Here is a 20,945-nt window from a genome sequence, read left to right on the forward strand (position 1 = left end):
ATAGCTTGACCAAAATATACTTGCCTGGATTCAGTTTAGTTCAACAAACATTGAGCAGCTGTTATGTCCCAGGCATCCTTACTAGAAAACCATAAAGGTGAATGACACCTTAAAGTCACTCTCCAGTGTCATCTGTGTCAGCATTGTCCTGCTCTGCTGTGTTGGTCTCCCTGGACATCAGCCCTCCTCAACTTTGTTCCGAAGTACCCCAAGTGATGGGTCTCTAGGCTGCCTCATTTGACTTCTCAAACCTCCTTTATTTATCGTCTTCCAGAAATCAGTTCCTTATCCCTCTCCCAGTGGGTCACTGGCATCTCAAACAGGAACTGCAGGAAGAATGGCCCTACCTTTCTGAACTTTCTGTGCTTTTAAGCGCCCAACAGTCTTACTGTTCACACATTCCTTTCAGTCCTCATCCCTCTAGAAATTGGTCACCTCAACCCTCATCTATTTCAAAACTAAAGCAGCTACTAAAGAGGTTCTTTCCCACAGCACACAGACTGTCCAGCCCTGGCCTTGAGTGAGTAGCTCTATTTAAAGGAAGATATAGAATTTCTGTCAACAAAGAATAACAGGAGTGAAAAACACTTAACATTTACCTTCCTCCTAATAGCCACTTCCCTAGTCCAAGTCGTCATCATCCTTTGCCTCAGTATTCCTGTGGCTTCCTAACAGTTTCATTTCCCACCAGTCTGCTCTTTATCCACCTTGCTGCTAGAGTGATCTTACTTAAATACTGATTCCATCATTTCACAGCTCACTATCTTCAAATACGTGCCCATGGCCTATAGCTGGGGTCAGCACACTAGGGCACGTGCTTGTTGTTGTAAATAAAGTTTTATTGGAACACAGCCACGCCCATCATTTGTGAATTATCTGTAGCAGCTTTTATACTACAGTTGACCCTTGAGAAACATGGGTCCATTTATCTGTGGATTTTTTTTTTCAATAAATATATTGGAAATTTTTTTGGAGATTCGTGGCAATTTGAAAAACTTGCAGATGAACCATGTAGTTTAGAAATATGGCAAAAATTAAGAACATGTTAGGTATGTCATGAATGCATAAACTATATGTAGATACTAGTCTATTTTATCATTTTCTACCATAAAATATACACAGATCTATTATAAAAAGTTAAAATTTATCAAAAGTTACACACACAAACACAGACCACACACGGTGCCACCCATTACATTAGGCTACCCATAGAGCAGTCATATTACTGCTTCTTCATTATTAATGCATGAATCATTATACCTGTAAGTAAATATGAATTTTTTTAACATTATCTTTTAATTTTTGATGCCTACTGTTAGCAATATGTTTAACATCTACAGTTTTTCATATCCTATAAGACAATATTGATGTAGGTACTGACAGACAATTCATCTTGTAAACAGATGACATAAACTTAGGTATGGATAAATATAGTACAGTACTGTAGATGTATTTTATCTTCTTTGATTTTTTAAATAACATTTTCTTTTCTCTAGTTTACTTTATTGTAAGAATAGCGTGTATAATACATATGACATACAAAATACGTGTTCATCGAGTGTTTATGTTATGGGTAAGGCTTCTGGTCAGCAGTAGGCTCTTAGTAGTTAAGTCTGGGGGAGTCAAAAGTTACATGATTTTTGACTGCGCAGGGGTTGGGGTTGGTGCCCCTAAGCCCCACATTGTTCAATTCAACTATACAAGGTAGAGTTGAGCACTTGCAACTGGCACTGTGTGGCTCACAAGCCTAAAATATTTATCTGGCATTTTAAGAAAACTTCTGCTACCCTTGGTCTATAAGATAAAATTTAGTCTGTTTACAGTTAACTTACTGATATGTTTGGGTTTAGTTCTCCCAATTTATAACGTGCTTTTTCCTTTGCTCCCACCTGTTCTATGTTTCTGTTTCTTTCCTTTCATGTCTTTGTTTGAATTTATTATTTTTCCTTATTCTATTTGTTTTCCCACTATTAGTGAATTGGTACTTTTACCCTTTTCCCAGACAATTCAAGAACATTTAGAACATTTAAAACTTCACTTTTGCTGCTTCTTCCTTATATGCTACTGTTGTCATCTATTCAGATTCTCTCTCTGTTTTCAAACCCGGAAGACATTAATGTTATTGTTCATACAGTCCATATTCATTTAGATTTATCCACATATTTAGCATTTTGGTTACTCTTTACTTCTTCATTGCATACTTCTGATCCTTGAATGTGAAAAAGAAAAAATAATCTTTATGTTTGCTCTCACATTTGAATGAAAATTAGGCTGGATGTAGACCAAATTTAATTTTCCTCTATAAATTGGAAGACTGTTTCATTGTCTTTTAGCACTCACTATTGCAGATTAGAGATCTGACAGTAACCTGATTTTTCAGATTACTATGGAAGATCTGATTACTTCTTTGGAAGATTTTGGGATTTTCTCTTTTTATGTCAAAATATAACATGTATCTAAGATGTGTTTAGGTGATTTAAAAAAAAAATTAACCCTACTTGTTGGGCCTTTTTCAGGTCTGGAAAATTTCTGTTATTTTCTCTTTTTCTATTCATCTAGAATGCCTTTTTTTTTTTTTTTTTTGCGGTACGCGGGCCTCTCACTGTTGTGGCCTCTCCCATTGCAGAGCACAGGCTCCGGACGCGCAGGCTCAGCAGCCATGGCTCACGGGCCCAGCCGCTCCGCGGCATGTGGGATCTTCCCGGACCGGGGCACGAACCCGTGTCCCCTGCATGGGCAGGCGGACTCTCAACCACTGCGCCACCAGGGAAGCCCTAGAATGCCTTTTAGAGAGATAGTAGAACATCTGGATCTCTTTTCAATACTGCTTAGCATTTGTGTTCCATTTTCCTTCTTTTTTGATCTTTTCTTCTGTGTCCTGCACAATCTCTGGGCTCCATCTTCCAGTTGCTAATTTGATCTTCAGTGGGATCCATTTCAGAATTTAGCACATCTTAATTTTTTTTTCTTTACAATAATATTTTTAATTTTAGAACTGGTGGTTGTTACTGTTTTTGTTTTTCAATTGATGGGATCTGTTTGGGAATCTATCATAACACATGCTGCATCTCTTTTAAACTCGTCTTCTGTTTCCCCTTACCTGATTCCTTAGGCCAGCTATTCTTCTATTTATTAATTATAGTATCTCTTGTTCATGGTATTGTTTTCCTTTAAGTGTTTGTGATTTTTAAAGTATATGATTGTATTTTATCTTGGGTGCACTATTTTTTTCCTTAGCCCAAACGAGAATTCACTTGTCTTATTGGCAAATGATAGGTCAGGTCACAGGACTTGGATTCAGATCGGATCAGATTACTTCACCTGCTGATGAAGAGTGGGGGCAGGTGGGCCGTGGGGCTGGCCTGACAGTGGGTCCCTTGCCTTTTAATTATTTGCTTCCACTCTTGACGTTGGCCTTGCCAGAACTGCCTCCTCAGAGAAACCTACTAATAGTTTGTTGCTGGGGCTCTCCTCCCTGAAATTAAGTGCTCTCTTTTTTGTTAGTCAGTGCTATTACGGTTTCATTCTTTTTCCTATCTCTATTTATTTAGGGTTTGGGGCTGGTGGATTTGTAGCAGGGGCTGAGGCCACCATCTTGATCCAGTCAGTTCATTACATTTCTTTAAAGCCTTCTTCCCTATGTTACCCCCAAGCACACCTGATTGCACTGGTCATTCTAGTTTCGTATAGCATTTTGTTTCTACTTTTTTCATAGTACTTAATTCTATTGTAACATTCTAGGAAGTGGCTTATATGTCCTAATCTTTGCCCTATTGAATTAAATTCCGCAGCCCAGCAGTATAGGTGTTAAATTGCCATAGTTGCTTTAGCCAGGGTAGAGAACAATTGGTTTAGTAGCAAGCAGGTGAAACTGCGGTTTGGAAGTACTATGTAGACTGTAATACAGCATACGGAATGGCTCCCCTACTAAGTTTTGTGGAGTTCTCCATCTCTCCAAGAACCTATTAGATGTTTAAGCCAAACTTCTCAACTCTATGAATAAACATCTTCCAAAGCATTGCATTACAAGAGTCTTCAGGTTGACTTTCTAAGGATACTGGTTTTATCCTTAGAAATGGCTACCTCTGGTCTTCCTGGGAAAGGAGGCACTTCCCTTACTAGATTCCAAGGAGTGAGTTATTAGTAGGCTTAAATGTATTCTCTCTGTCTCCTTCCCTCTTTCTGGAGAACTTCTGTTTATTGAGGAAGTTAATGGTAGAAGAGGCTGGGAGTTACCAGTTCATTAATTAGCTAAGTCATAGTACTCTTTCTTACTCTTAATCCTATTTAATTGGTAAAATAGGAAACAATTTCTCCTTTCATACATCTGTCAATATCTGAATTTATTCAAACACTGACCTCTTTGTGGTGTGATTAGGCTCTTAAAAGATTATCTGATTATGCCTGGGGTTCCTGATATGAGGTCTTTCTATTATATCTGTCATCATATTTCAAATGGTTGGAATTGACAAAAAGATACTGGTAAACCAAGAATTACCAGGAATGTGTTGAAACTGATACCAAGAATTGCCAAAGAGATATCAAGATGTTAAATAATGCTTTTGTTCGTATTGTAATGGGTCTTTTTTCAGTTCTATGGGAAGGTGAATCAAAATGGCATGAAATAAAAGACTGCGAGACTGGTTAGGAGGCCACTGCTACACTGGGCAAGACAACATGGACAGAGATGGTGAAAGTTGGTATAGATGGGTAGGTGAGATCAGAGTAAGATTAAGGTGCAGAATCTATTAAGGTGCAGACTGAAGATGCTGATCAGATGTGAGGGCAAAGAAGAGTTAGACGTTTTGTCCACATTGATTCTTACAGGTCTGTTGATAAAACATTACAGTCCTCAAAAGGCATTGAGTGTAAGTACCTTTTTTGTCCCAGGAAGGAAAATGTACCTATAAAAGAAGAATATTTGCATCATCATTTGATCAGATTGCAGACTTCCTTTATCCTTAGGAATGAAAAGTTGAGCTTTTTGATCACTCTGTTTCTTCTGCTTTCTGAACCTGGCCCTGTGTTGTTCTACAACTATTTTTTCCTAACCTTCAAGTATTAGTTCACAAATCTTGCATTTAGTGAAGCTGTTTGATTTTTTCCCATCTCTCGTAACAAATGTACTGATAATGTTTGGGGCTAATTGTATGCAATTTAACTTTCATATTGTGGTAACTATTATTGCAGTTTTTATTTCCATTCTTTCTTCCCCAGGCATAGTCAGCTATAGATATTCAACAAAATTATGCCCTTTGGGGTGATTTTCAGTTTTCTCACTTTGGGAGGCATATTTTTGTTTCAGTCATGAAGGGTTCAGATTTGGATTATTAAACACTTGAGCCTGCAGTTTCCACATTGGACCATTTAACACTTTACGTTTCCTTGTAAATGGAAACGTGAGCCCAGCTGTGTGCTCTTTGGGTTTTTTTTTTTTTTTGCGGTACGCGGGCCTCTCACTGTTGTGGCCTCTCCCGCTGCGGAGCACAGGCTCCGGACGCGCAGGCTCAACGGCCATGGCTCACGGTCCCAGCCGCTCCGCGGCACATGGGATCCTCCCGGACCAGGGAATGAACCCGTGTCCCCTGCATCGGCAGGCGGACTCTCAACCACTGCGCCACCAGGGAAGCCCCTCTTTGGGTATTTCTGAAGACCTCGTCTAACTTAGGAGAGTATATGCCTGTCTGTCAAACCCATAGTCTATCTCTTGATGTACAGAAAGGCCTAGCATGCAGAAGGTAAAAGAGAAGAAGCTTCAGCATTCATGGGTGATTTACAGGAGCACCCGGGGGGCCTCTTCCTCAGCTCTGTGCCTGGAGAAGCATGTGCAAAAGGGCTTGGCTTTCCTTACCACAAGCATGTGTCTGGTAGTATGCGGCTGTAGCTGTGTGTTTCCTTGAAGGTACGCAGCTTATGTTGTCACAGTCACTCTCACCATTAGGGGCCCTGGAGGTCAGGCCTTGTTGGTGTAATCAGTTTTTTTACTCTCTGATAGCTATTATGCTGTGAAGTGTGGAAATTGGCTGAGTTGACCGAGTTTGAATTGATGCTCTTCTTTGTTTTAACCCTCCAGAAATGCATGTTCTGCAGGCACCGGGTTAAGAAGGTCTCTGGAGCCTGCATCCAGTGTTCCTATGGCCGATGCCCAGCCTCATTCCACGTCACCTGTGCTCATGCTGCTGGGGTGCTGATGGAGCCTGACGATTGGCCGTATGTGGTGAACATCACATGCTTTCGACATAAAGTCAACCCACACGTGGTAAGGCCTGCTCTCCCTTTACTGATGCCAAGACTGCATATGAATCCCTTCCTGCACACCTCCCAGGGCTAGCATGTTCTACTCTGTTATGTTACTCATTGATGATGTGTCTAGACTGTGAGTTTCTTGAGGGCAGGTATTATACATTATTATTTACTAGTATTTGCCCAAGACCCATCAGTGTCTGGCACATGCTAGATGCAATACATATTTATTGAGTTTAATGAGTGAATGAACAGATGAATGGATAAAACTCTTTCTGCCTGCTCTGGTTTGGGGTTTGTCTACAGGGCTGCTGAGTACGCTTGTACAGGTTGTGTCCTGCACATCTCTGGGATGAGGGGGAGAGCATTTCTGGGAAGAGACTGATGTGAAAGCGTCTCCTGAGATCCTGCAGTGTTTAATCCAGACACCTGTACACTCTGGCCTTAGGGGTTTATTTAATCCCTTCTAGAGAAAACAAAGAGCAGCAACACAGTAAAGGGAGGGAGAGGGTGATCACAAATGTTTGGGGACTTGCTGTCTGAGATGGGATAAGTTAGGGGCAGCATAGAGGCCGAGAGGAGTGAGGACAAGCTCAGAAAAGCAGAAATGCAGAAGAGAAGTTCAGAGGGCAGCGTTTTCTGCCTTTTCCATTTCAGTCAGGACTGAACCTATTTCTGGGAAAAGAGCGTTTGCAACTAACTAACATGTGAATTTAATTGTAATTCAGTTTACCTGTCCTTGGTGAATGGAGTCTTTCCTCTGTTTCAAAGGCTTAGAATCATTAAGACAGTGTAGAGGTAGTTGCTATTCCTTTGTTAGCTTTCTTGTTCACCATCATTGTTTTTGGCCACCAGTGATGACTCTAAAGCATCCTATCGACCCTCAGCTTTGCTAACGTGCTGCCCCTTGTTATCCCTGGGAAGCTTGGCCACAGATTATTTGCAGACTAACATGCTTGTCCCATGTCTCTAATCACCTCCTGTGAGCAGCCTGCCAAGTCGTCGGTATGGGCTTGGGGAGCCATGACACACACACAACGGATCTCTCGGCTTTTTGATGATTCTGGCAACTTCCATCGGTGTCTTGAGAGATGCTTGATGTTTGTGGGTTGGAACTCTGTGTGGATGCATGCGAATGTGCAAATGTAGAAAATGACATCACCAACTGTCACATCTATTTTAAAGTCATTTTCCATACTTTTCCATTGTTTTAGGTCTCAAGTTACATATTCATTCGTGCTTTTTCCTTAGTTTCTTGAGTTGATGGGCTCTTGCTAAGAATAGTATATGTACTCAGCAGAAAACACTTTAGCAGCTTAAAAAAATTACACTAATAACACATTGCATTCTGTGGCGCTTTGCCATTTACAGTGAAGTCACTAGCATTACCTCATTAGATGACACATGTGAATACATTTTGAGATGTGAACCAGGTCATGGCCTCTGGAGTCAGAGTTGTTGGTGTTCACACTTAGATTCTGCCAGTAACACAAGTGCAGTCTTGTGCAAGTTCTTCTCTCTGAGTCTCAGCTTCCTTGTCTACAGTGGCATGCCTACCTTACCATGTGGTTTTCAATCCACCGGACACTGTAAGCCCTCAGAAAATGAAAGTTGAACTACTGCTTTCTCGTTTTGCTACTTCTGCTGCTGTTGCTGCTACAATCCTACATGAACTGGGCCACATGAGTAATATTATCCCTGCTTCAAGGATAAGAAGCTCAAGTTCAGAGAAGTTCAGTTTTTTGCCCAAATAGATTCAGTTAATGAGCGACAGGTGCTGGAATGTAAATGTCTTTTCAGCCCCTACTCTACTATTTGTTGAATTCCAAACCCCAAACCCCCAGTGGTGCTAGAGGTGTTCATCTAAAGCTTTGCTTGGGATCATACATTCCCTTTTTAATATTCCAGAGCTCTGTGGTTACTGATGATTATACTGAAGTTGCTATTAAAGAGATCCAGGTGTTCAATCAGGACCTCCTTCCTCTTAACTCTCATGTGTGGCTCAGTCAGGTCTATGTTACCAATGTGTTTCATAAATGATGATGAAAAGGAAAATATTTGACTTTGAGGTGATTTAGAAACTGCTCTCCCCTACAGATTACTTTAAGCTTGGTATACTTTGTAAAGGGTAGGGAAAAGACCATATAATTTACATTACATGTGGCAGGTTTTCCTTATGAGGAAAACATTTTAGTGATCGTAAATTGCGTTTGCAAAGCTCTCTAGGGGGAAGCACTATGAACACTGGATTTCTAAAATACATTCCTGATAGCTAATGCTTATCCATTATTCTTTAATTAGACTTCAAGTATAGATTCCTCCCCAAAATGTTTGACAACTAACTAGAGGGAATTCATAGAATCTGGCAACTTTGGTTAAGAGCACTGTGATTACCCTTACTGTGTTAAGTGTCCTTTCCTTTTTCAAGCATAAAAAAATTGAACTTCACTCAGGTACTTCTCTTGATGTAAACTGTGAGTGCCAGGGGACACACTCCCAAGAGTCGGAAGTATAGTTTGTCTATGTTCTTAACCATGTCTTGATTGTTTGGGAGTAATGGGCAATCACTGAATCATAGCAGTGGAAAAAACTCTGAGATAAATTTCAGGCTAACTTGGCGAGCCGACACAGGCATTTTAGAGAGTAGAGGATGCCTGTACAATTTAGGTGAAATGAAGTATAAAGCTACAGTTACTTCAGTATTCCATTTATACTTACTTTAGAGTTTTTGTTTCCCTTTTTTTTTTTTTTTTTTTTTTTTTTTTTTTCTTTTTTTTTTTTTTTTTTTCAAAAATATTCCCGGACTTGCAGCAGACCATGATCACAGTGGTGCCTGAGTCATCTCACCCACTACGGTTGTGGGAAGCCACCTGCTTTTTTTTTTTTTTTTAGTTTTTTTTTTTCTTTTTTTTTTTTTTTTTTTTTTTTTGCTTCTTCCATTATTTGCTTTTTTGTATCCAAAAGGACCATTTTAAAGTAAATTCTACTCCTCCTTTAATGCCATAAATTATTCAAAATATACTAGCTTATTCAGTGCTGTTGAGCTTTGGGTGTAAAGTCATTCTGGATAATGCTATAAAAATTTTGTCTGATTTATTATAATGCACTTTTCCAGTAGACAGTAATCATACTCTGTAATTAGAATGATAACATTTGGAGAAATAGGTAGCTTTCAAATTCTTAAAGTAGAAAGGAGCATATTACAGAAAGTGTTCAGCTAATCCTTGATAATCTAAATTTTAGTTCGCAGTTTTCAGTGTTTTTGTCAAACATATTTTTTGACTGGCACCTTACTTTCTTTCAAATATGAGGTTTTATTCGTGTGTGCATGTATGTGTGCACATGTGTTTAGGTGTGTAGTGTTGTGGTACTTGACCATCCTTTGCCATGAGCCACTGTGACCTCTCTTCTGGCTCTATTTCTGAAGGTTCCATTGGATGTGTTCCTAACCCACTTACGTGCATGTTGCACAGATGTTTATAAGGAAAAGACGGAGAACACAATAGATAGTAAAATGGTTTTGAACCTGGGAGCCTTGAAAACATTTCTTCTCCAGAGCAAACAATGAGCTGCTCATAAATTATATACTTCTGCAAAGTATAGCCACAACTGGGTCATCTCCTCACACCTGAGTAAGCTAGAGAGGTGTCCAATGGAAGAGATGCCTGAATAACGAAGGGCAACAGAACTGAGGAAGATGGAACGCACAGATTTCTCTTTCAAGCAAATTACTTCAATAAACCTTCATATTAGATTCGTAGTGTTTGTTCCATATATGCAATGTTGGAGCTCCAGAATCACTTGTAGTTTATGCATTAATACACTGTAAGGAACAAGGCTTATCTAATATAGAATCTTATACAAGATACATCATTTTCATCTTAATACTCTCTCCTATCAAAGACATTTGAGAAATTTATTTCCTTTATAATTTTCTAAGTTGTGGCTATTAGCAGGGAGATAGACACCTATTCAAAAAAGAGGAAGAACTTGAAGTAAACATCTTAGTGGTCAGTCTTTTTCCTGCTATTTTGTGTACCTTTTCTTCAATTTTTTTCTATTATTTTAACTAGATCATTATATTAACTAATTTAACCAGTGTTTTGTCTTTTAAACTAGTACTCAGCCTTCCATAGAAGCTGCTTGGTATAAATTTGTTGAAATAACTCGCTAATGCTAGGGAATGAGCTTAGTGGACAGAAGAGAGCTAGTGTTTATTGAGCATCTTTTATGTCGTGTGTGTGTTAGATATTTTACATGGGCACCTTATTTCCAGGCAGTGTTCTGGGTGTGGGCAATGGAAAGTAATGGTCATGTTGGCTTCTGTATGCCCCCCCTCCCCCCACCCACTCTGAAAGTTTCTCTTGTTATTCTGCCCCTTTAGCTTGCCTTCTTGTTCTATTCTAGCACTCATCTTTGTAATAGAACTTGAGTTCTTGCTCAGCACTTACTGACTTCTTTCCCCACCTGTGTCTTCAGGCCAGCTGCCCAGACAAGCTTTAGCACAACTCATTCCCTGCTGGTACTATGCGTGGCTCAGGACAGGAGGGACACCCGCATTGCCCAGGATCTGGTGAAGGGCTTATAGCAAGGCAGCTCTTCTGGTTAATCTATGCTTACATAACTAAACTTTGGGTGGTAATGGGGTGAGGATACCTGTCATCACTAACAATAAAACCTTTCCTTGGTGTGCAGAAACAACTATCACCTTGCCAGCATGTGGAGCAATCAATGGACGATCAAGGCCCCTAAATTCTAAACCCTGGAATATTGTATAGTGTATTGTACTTTCAGTATCAGTTATTGAGAAAACACCAAGTGACCAAAAAAAAAAAAAAACCATTAAGAAATCAGTAACACTTTTATATGAATTCATTAATTATAAAAAGGGTCTGTAGTATTTCAGGTTGATTATGGATTGATAAGGGAGAGACCCCAGATACTCATTCCCATTATAAATCCCCACTGACCATTTTGAGCATCATTATGGGTTCTAGCCTTTTAGGGATCCAACAGGTACCAGTTGACTGTAATTTTCTTCTTGGTGCTTCTGTCACACTTTGACCATGTGGTTTCAAAACCAGGCACTGTGACACAGAACCAGGCTCTTAGCTGCCATGCTCTATTCCATAATAAGATAGGCTAAATAAAGATATGAATAAAATGTTTTGGGAGTGCTTGGAAGGAAGTCACTAATTCTATCGGGGGCAGCCAGGTAGAATTCACAGACGAGGTAACATTTGTGCTGGTTCTAAACAGAGAGAGTTTGAGTTTGCTGAGAGTTTGAGTTGATGTGTTGACCCTGTCGGAGCCGGGCAAACTCGCTGGCATCGGAATGCCACACTGAAAGCAAACTAAACTCTCACTTGTGATTAGTTCTCAGTTATCCAGTTGTCTCTTGATTCAAACTATAGTTTGAATCCATCAGTGTTTTTTCTTTTCTTCCTCTTTTCCCTCCTTTCGTTTGGAGCTCCATTCCATGGCTTGACTCTGTCCCCTTCTAGTTTCTCTTCCCTGCTTTTAAGAAAGAGAACCAGGATTTAGCTAACACTCATCTAGCAATGATCTGAATGGTGCCATTTCCACAGTGCTCTTCCTGCCCCCCAGATCTGGGTGTCTTTGTGTTTAACTGACAGTGTTTGGTGGTTGTTGTTTTTCCTATAACAATTTGGATATTGCTAACTCCCTTTCTGTTCAGTCAGTAAAGTTTGCTATGACCAGATAACAAGCTCTTCTTAGACTTGCGCATAATAATCTGGTATTTGTATATGATTTGTTTCTTGTGTGTAAATTATTTTTGAAATGCCCTTCTGAATTTGTACTGTTATTGAAAAGCAGAGAGAATTCTGACCAAAGCAAATGTCTGGAGTAAAAAGTTCTTAGCAAGGGTTCAAACAAACAAACAAACAATACGGTGATTCAAGGATGAATCTGATCAATCTTTCTAAATCATACATACATTTGAAAAAAGAAATCCCTTACGCTTTTATCAGTAGGAGTGTTTTGTTGAGATCTCAATCCATGTATCCTAGATGACAGAAAGTTAAGGCCAGGGCTTCCCTGGTGGTGCAGTGGTTGAGAGTCCGCCTGCCGATGTAGGGGACACGGGTTTGTGTCCCGGTCTGGGAAGATCCCACATGCTGTGGAGCAGCTGGGCCTGTGAGCCGTGGCCATTGAACCTGCGCGTCCGGAGCCTGTGCTCCGCAAAGGGAGAGGCCACAATATTGAGAGGACCGTGTACCGCAAAAAAAAAAAAAAGAAAGTTAAGGCCAGATTTGCCTGGGAGGAGAAATATTTAACACAGACATTTTAGAATATTTACAATTGGAACCCATTTTCCCTTGTTCACTCTGTCAGGTAGAACCAGTGAAGACAGTGTTTTTCTTAATTATATCAAGAAAATTAAATATATCCCACTTCAGACTTCTGTACTCTATTAATAACCCTCATTTTAATTTCCTGCTTCTACTTCTATAGATATTTCCAGGGGAAGGGCGAGGCCAATGATCATGGAGCTTTTCTCCCCCAGGCTTCCAGTCAGCAGAACAAGGGCTTCAGAGAATCTGTAGCACATCCTCAGTCCCTGGAGTCCCATTGTTATTGCCTTCATAGCTAGTGTAGTTAGAGACACCCAGGGAATCTCTCTGAGGGCCATCCTACCTTCTGCTGGGCCTGGCTGTGGGGCATAGAGGAAAAGTTCTACTGACACTGACACTCTCCCCACAAGCTTCCTGCAGTGACCTCATGGTCCTAGGCCATAGGCTCTCTTGTCTCCGTTGAGCCATCTTTAGCTTACCCTTCTGTCCCTCCCCATTTTCCAGCTCCTTTTCAAAGTCTGGCCACTTGGTAAGGGTCTTTGTGCCAGTCCCAGCTCGGGCAACAACTGCAGAGATTCCAGACCCATTTCTGATGCTAATTAAAGTGTTTCAAGGAATTTTTGAACTTGTGGGAAGAGATAACAGATGCCTCCATTGCAGATTCCAATTTTAATTCAGTCAAGGATACAGAAACTAATGAGAATGGGGAGACCATGCAGGCAGAGAAAGGCCAAATGCCTTGGTATGCCACCTCTCCTGCACACTGTTCCCTAGTGGGCTACCCATTTGTGGCAGTATCTGCATGGGGTTGGCTGCTGCTGGGTCTGAATCAAAACTGTATTTTGCTAGCATATGTCAATAGTTGTTCTGTATGAAGGGTTTACATTCCCATTCTGGAAGAATGTACTGTTAACAGTCTGGGTCTTTCCATTTAAGGAAAAATTTGCAAGCAACTGGCTCTGGAATCAGACTTCTTCTGGTCAGCAAAGACACATCCTCATCTGGGGGCAGAAAGCAGAGTGGGTTTCCAGGGGCTCAGAACAATATCTCTGCCTTTAAGTACAGCATTTCTCTAGACCCTGATTTCTTATCCTTTATCCTTTAATCTGGTTGGGTAAAAAAACATTATTTCAAATGCTTCCCAGAAACATCCAAATGCATTTGAAAAATGTTAGGACATAGACTGTGTGCGACGCCTTGTTTATTTTGCAAATAGACAGCGCTTGCTCCTAAGGGCCTGAAGAGCCCCTGAAATAACTCTGAAGCCATGTTGGCTACTGAGGCCTTAAGTGTTTTTGATGTGAGTGTTAGCAATCACCCTCTTTGGAGCCTTGATTTCCAGGAGCTCTCTTGTTCGACAGCCTTGGCTGTCTTCCTCTCTCTCAAAATGCAGAATAAGGTAGCTTTATAGGAAGGAGAATTTTGCCTGAACGTTTTTCAGCCTTTGTAAAACTGCAAATTGATCCCAATTTAAACAAGAAAATTTCATGGAAAAAATCTGCATCTTGGTACAGGTGTTTGGTTTTTATCACTAAAGCAGACTCATCAGAAGCCCCAGGAGAAACTTGTCAGTGTTGTATTTCCTGGTTGGCTCTGTTATCCCCACTCCCTGCCCTGAAGTGCATCATGGAACCAGGGACCAGTCAGCAGACCTACCGCAGAGGGGCCAACTGCAGGAAGGAATGTTTACATGGGACGGTTGATACTTGGCAACTTCAAGGACCACATGTACTGAGGAAAACCAAGTCTTCCACTCTAACAACCACTTATGTGGCTACGTTTTTTAGCATAGGTAAGATGTGTTTCTATATGAAACACTTGCTCAGTTTTTCACAGAATTAATATTTCTCAGTTCCCAGGAAATTTTAAGCTTTTCAGCAATTTATACACCTTTTTTAAAAAAGTAATTAAGGCTTGCATTATTGTCTGATAGCTTGTTACGAAAATTAAGTAGTGACACTAAATCCCGTATTTTAACATTGGTATTACGGTCAAGCACCATGGATACAGTAGAGAAATATAAATGGAATGTGCCACAACAGCAAAGGGTATTTGACATTCCAACATCTTGTAAAGCTTAAGAGGCAGATATTCAGTTCCTTCATTTAGAAAACAGTAATTAGATGCCATAGTCGTAATGAAATCCATAGATACTGACAAAATGTAATGAGAGTATAATTTTATGAGACTATTAACTGCAAGCAATAGAAAAGACACTTAAATGAGGTAAGTTCCAAGGCTTCTATCTAAAAGTCTAGGTCTATGTTCTGTGTCCACTTTCAGCAAACATGATATATAAAACTCTGTATTAACTAGAAAGGCCTCTTGAGGTCTCTTGGCAGGAAGCCAGGCAGCCTGGGGCTACTTCCCCCCTTTCCACAGAGTGTTGGTAGCCATCTTGGGCTCTGACACATTTCTCACGTGTAAATAAATACTTCTTTCCAGGTATAAAAGGGATGGTTTCTTCACCATTCCTTATCTGAAGTTGGCTTGTTTGCACCGTGAGGTTTCATGCATCCTCCCTGTCTTCTTGTCCCACACTGGGTATAGTGGGTCAGTGAAATTATAGAGTAGTATCTGAAGGAACATTTCCGGTTTCTACATCTTTCAATGAAACATTCTTTTAATTTTTCTTTCAGCCATTACTGGGCTGACCTGTCACTCAGAAGCTTTTTCTTGGGGCAGGAGGGAGGGAAAAGTGAAAACCCTCTTCTTTGTGGGCATTGGATACGCTCATGGGTTATTTTCCATTTTGTTTGTCTTTCCTTGAGAATTAGGTAGGCCTTTTAGTTAATTTTGTCCCCCTTTTCTCATATATTTCTCAGGAATTAGAAGAAAATTAAAAATTTGCAAACCCTTATATATTAAACAACTTTTAACTATACCTTAAAGTGTGTTGTCATGTATCTTTATCATGTATTTTGAGAAAAGAAGAGCATCCTTAATAGATGCAAAGAAGTAGCTTTTGTCAAGGCCGCAGAGCCCAGAGAGATTAAAAGGAGGGCTACAAGGCACGGGGCTGGAAAGGAGGGGCTGCTCCAGAGCCGCTCAGTCCTTCCCCTGCCCTTCCTGCCTCCACTGGAACCTCACACAGCTGTCTTTCAAGCACAGTTCTGGGCACATAGATGCATTTAATTAACACTTGATAGACTGACAGATGGATATTAGCTTGCTTGCTTAATAGTGGACGTTAAAGACTGTGGATTTGTCCTCTTTGATTAACATTGGTGAGCCAGTGAGGCAGAATCTGCACTGTTCCTGCTGTTGTTGTGATGGGCAGTAGAAAGCTTTTGGTTGACTTCTCTGCCACTGCTCCTTTGGCCGTTTCTCCTGAAATTTCAAATGAAGCTTAGGAAGCTTGCACTTGTTCATTCTCAGTCTCTCTCTCTCTCTGTCTCTCTCTACCTCTCCCTCCCCTCTTTCTCTCTGATGCTCATGTAGAATCAGAATTGCCTGTCCCACCCTGATTTTCTCTCCTGTTCAAGGTGACTTCCCCCTTTTGTTGAGAGCAGCATATCAAGGTAGATGAGGTAAATAAAATTAATAATAGCTAATATTGGTTTAGTGCCTTTTAAAGTTTATTGAATGCTTTCATAAGTATTGGGTTGGCCAAAAAAGGTTCGTTCAGTTTTTTCCTTAAGATGCCTCTAGTAGCACTTAGTTGTCTTTAACTTTATTTGAAACAATTTTGTTAGATTGTATTGTGACAGCTATCGTATCAGCGTACATTTTAAAAAAACTTATCAAAATTGGTGAATTTTTGTGCAGCCATTTTAATACTGAAGATGGAAGGAAAAAAGCAACATTTTTGGCATATTATGCTTTATTATTGCATGAAAGGTAAAAACGCAACTGAAATGCAAAAAAAGATTTGTGCAGTCTATGGAGAAGGTTCTGTGACTGATCAAACATGTCAGAAGTGCTTTGAGAGGTTTCGTGCTGGAGATTTCTCACTGGGTGATGCTCCACAGTTGGGTAGACCAGTTGAAGTTGATAGCGATCAAATCGAGGCATTAATTGAGAACAATCAACGTTATACTACGCGGGAGATAGCCAACATACTCAAAAATATCCAACTCAAGCACTGAAAATCATTTGCACCAGCTTGGTTCTGTTCATTGCTTTGATATTTGGGTTCCACATAAGTTAAGCAAAAGAACCTTCTTGACTGTATTTCCGCATGTGATTCTCTACTTAAACGTAACAAAAACATTCTGTTTTTAAAACAAATTGTGACGGGTGATGAAAAGTGGATACTGTACAATAATGTGGAATGGAAGAGATCGCGGGGCAAGTGAAATGAACCACCACCAATTACACCAAAGGCCTGTCTTTATCCAGAGAAGGTGACGTTGTGTATATGGTGGGATTGGAAGGGAGTCCTGTATTATGAGCTCATTCCCGAAAACCAAACAATTAATTACAAGTACTGCTCCCAATTAAACCAGCTGAAAGCAGCACTCCACGAAAAGCATCCAGAATTAGTCAACAGAAAACGCATAATCTTTCATCAGAATAGCGCAAGTCTGCATGTTTCTTTGGTGACCAGGCAAAAACTATTACAGCTTGGCCGGGGAGTTCTGATTCATCTGCTGTATTCACCAGACTTTGCACCTTCGGATTTCCATTTATTTCAGTCTTCACAAAATTCTCTTAATGGAAGAAATTTCAGTTCCCTGGAAGACTGTAAAAGGTGCCTGGAACAGTTATTTGCTCAAAAAGATAAAAAGTGTCGGGAAGGTGGAATTATGAAGCTGCCTGAAAAATGGTGGAAGATAGTGGAACAAAATGGTGAACACATTGTTCAATAAAGTTCTTGGTGAAAATGAAAAAATGTGTCTTCTATTTTTACTTAAAAACCGAAGGAACATTTTGGCCAACCCAATAGTACATTGTCTCATTTGGTCCACTTAGTAACCCTCTGTTGCAGGTGTTCTAATTGTATCCGTTTTACAGTTGATGAAAAGGAACTTCAGAGAGGTTCAGTAGTCATTAAAGTTACAGAACCTCCCTTTCTTCAAAGTCAGAGCACATGGTGTGTCATTTAGATGGTGCTGGTCTGGCTTCACTTTTCCAGTTTGAGACCATGCCTTGAATTAGTTTACATGGTTTTATTATTTACCTGGGCTTCCTTCTTGGTGACAGAGAAAAACTGTTAAGCCCTTTAATTAGTCTGTTTTGCTTTGGGCCACCTTGTTAAGAAAATCTTTGCATCTATTTTAGCTATTTTTAACCCATTCACCTGCTGTAATTGAGATTCAAAAATCCTTATGGGTAGGAATACCATATAGTAATGCCCCATGTCCCTTGCTTCTCTCTGTTGAAAATGTCCCATCTGAGGCAATTTTTAAAAATTGCATTACCTTATAAATGAATGAATGAATGCTTTTCCTCCTCATTTCCCCTAAATTGTAATTCATTCCAGCATTGTTTATATATTTTAGGTTCTTTGCATTTTCACATAAATTTAAAAATCGGCTTGTTGATTTCTAAACACACAAACAACTGCTGTGAATGATTGAGATTTTGTTGAATCTATAGGGTCCCCGCCCCCATTTTACTGTTACTACCCAAGAGGCCTGAAGAGCATCTGAAATATAAAAGCCCAAAGCAGAGCTTCTAGTGCCAGGCATCCAGGGACTCACATGTTCTCTTCCAAGTAATGAGATTGGAAATGAGTTAGCAAGAGCTCACATCAGGTTTTTCCTGTCTGCTCTTTATGAAGTATGTTTGCTGAAAACTATTCAGAATAGAAAGCAGGTGGTGCCTACCTGTTGAGAGTTTCCTACATTAACACAGTGAAGCATCTGAAGATGCTTCTCCCATCCCAGTCCCCTTCACTTAGCTCCTGGATAAGACCAACCACCTCTGACGTGAGCTAATGACTCACATGGAAAAGAATTCATTTTTTTTCTTCTCAGTATCTTCTGCAGCCTGTTAGTTATACTTCTATAGGCGTTACATTGAAAAAGACCTTAAATCTGCTGGGAAACTGCTTACCACCATTTCCCACTGTATTATATGTTTGTACTTAAAAACCCACAAGAAATCAAGTACACGTGAACAAACAGACATGTCGAAAATTAAATACTTGTGACATTTTTATGAGCCTGCATGTGCCTTTGTGCTCTAAGAGCAATTGTTTCTTCATGAAGCCCCAGGGGTTTAGGTTTTTCTGGGTAAAATATTTTTACCTAGCTCTCGTAATTTTATAAAGAAAGCTTTCATTATTACAAGGCAAATTTAGATGAGTGATTTTTGCTGCATAAGTTTGGTAAAAGAATAATAGTTTGTATTAATTTATTTACTCTAATACCTCTAGGATTTTTTAATAAAATGGATACCTTGAAAAAAATACAATAATATCTCAGTTTATTAATTCATAGAAATTATGGAGAAATAATAAAGTTGAGAAGGCAAAAGGGTTATTGGATATACATGGAAATGTACTTTTTGGCCTGTTCATTGGATAAGTTGCTTAGCTTTTTCCTTCAACTCTCCAGCCTTGCTGAATGAATGATGCATGTACCTGTGAGCCTCTACCTATACTACCGTATTTGGATTTGCACCCTTTTTTAACATCATTATTACAGATGGAGAATCCACTCAGGGATTTTCCTAAGATGACATCTCTACCCATGACTCATCTCATCAGATGGTGGGTGATTCTCCTTCAGGGTATGAATGCACATCAGCCTTCACACGTCCAATAAGAGAAGACACATCTTGCAAAGCATAGAAATATTCCTTCCTCTACCACACAGAACTCCTCTCTGAGCCCTCACTTTAGAGGTCAAGTTTGAACTAAACTCCTCTCTGTTCTCTGTCAAAAAGTCACTGGGCAGAAATGATATTTGAGGATGCAGTACATATTCCAATCTCAGTGCTTAAGTTAGATTCCTGTTTCAGTTTAGGTCACCCCAAAATTACCCACTTTAGCCTCTATAACTTCACCCTTCACAGAGGTACCTTCAATGAGTTTCATTTCATTACTATGTCCATTTATTGACAGTATGTACAAGCACCAGACGTAAATAACATTGTTGTGATTTTTACAAAGACTGTTGTTACAAGGTTCCTTTAAATGTTCCTGGTGATAAAATATTTTTAACAATTTAGTATCAAGAAAAATTTGTCTGTTAGAGCATGAGGGAAAAAATAGCAATTTTCTTTCTAAATTCCAGCTAGAATTTAACAGTTCTGTCAGTTTTGAGCATAAGCAAAGGTGGCATTAGCAGTTCCTGTGACTCTGTCCACAATAGAAATCACATTACCATTGTAAGAGAGATCTCAAAATATTACTATGCCCATTGTAACTTTTTTTTTTATACAGCCGGTTCTTATTAGTTATCTATTATTATTAATTTTTATACAACAGGTTCTTATTAGTCATCCATTTTATACACGTCAGTGTATATATGTCAATCCCAATCTCCCGGTTTATCACACCACCAACTTCACCCCCTGCTGCTTTCCCCCCTTGGTGTCCATACGTTTGTTCTCTACATCATATCTTTTTCCATTGATCTATCTTTCTGTTTTTGTGCCAGTACCATGTCTTGATTACTGTAGTTTTGTAGTATAATCTGAAGTCAGGAAGTCTGATTCCTCCACCTCTGGTTTTTTCCCTCAAGACTGCTTTGGCTGTTTAGGGTTTTTTGTGTCTCCATACAAATTTTAAGATATTTTGTTCTAGTTCCGTAAAAACTGCCATTGGTAATTTGATAGGGATTGCATTGAATCTGTAGATTGCTTTGGGTAGTATAGTGATTTTCACAATATTGATTCTTCCATTCCAAAAACGTGGTACATCTCTCCATCTGTTTGTATCATCTTTAATTTCTTTCATCAGTGTCTGATAGTTTTCTGCATACAGGTGTTTTGTCTCCCTAGGTAGGTTTATTCCTAGGTATTTTATTCTTTTTGTTGCAATGGTGAATGGGAGTGTTTTCTTGATTTCACTTTCAGATGTTTCATCATTAGTATATAGGAATGCCAGAGATTTCTGTGCATTAATTTTGTATCCTGCTGCTTTACCAAATTCATTGATTAGCTCTAGTAGTTTTCTGGTGGCATCTTTAGGATTCTCTATTTATAGTATCATGTCATCTGCAAACAGTGACAGTTTTACTTCTTCTTTTCCAATTGTATTCCTTTTATTTCTTTTTCTTCCCTGATTGCCGTGGCTAGGACTTCCAAAACTATGTGGAATAATAGTGGTGAGAGTGGACATCCTTGTCTTGTTCCTGATCTTAGAGGAAATGTTTTCCGTTTTTCACCATTGAGAATGATGTTTGCTGTGGGTTTGTTGTATATGGCCTTTATTATGTTGAGGTGGGTTCCCTCTATGCCCGCTTTCTGGAGAGTTTTTGTTATAAATGGGTG

General features: G+C 39.6%; 1 protein-coding gene across 2 annotated transcripts in view; it reads left to right on the top strand.

Moving 5' to 3' along the window:
- Window positions 1-20,945, top strand: part of KDM4C (lysine demethylase 4C) — a 400,986-nt gene that overhangs the window by 311,287 nt on the left and 68,754 nt on the right. For both annotated transcript variants that reach the window (XM_024734252.1, XM_024734253.1), the window contains exon 18: window positions 6,074-6,259. In XM_024734252.1, the coding sequence (XP_024590020.1) occupies window positions 6,074-6,259 (186 nt within the window). The remainder of the gene's footprint in view (window positions 1-6,073; window positions 6,260-20,945) is intronic.

This window comes from Neophocaena asiaeorientalis, unplaced genomic scaffold (assembly GCF_003031525.2).
Source record: "Neophocaena asiaeorientalis asiaeorientalis breed wild unplaced genomic scaffold, Neophocaena_asiaeorientalis_V1.1 scaffold256, whole genome shotgun sequence".
Classification (NCBI taxonomy): domain Eukaryota; kingdom Metazoa; phylum Chordata; class Mammalia; order Artiodactyla; family Phocoenidae; genus Neophocaena; species Neophocaena asiaeorientalis.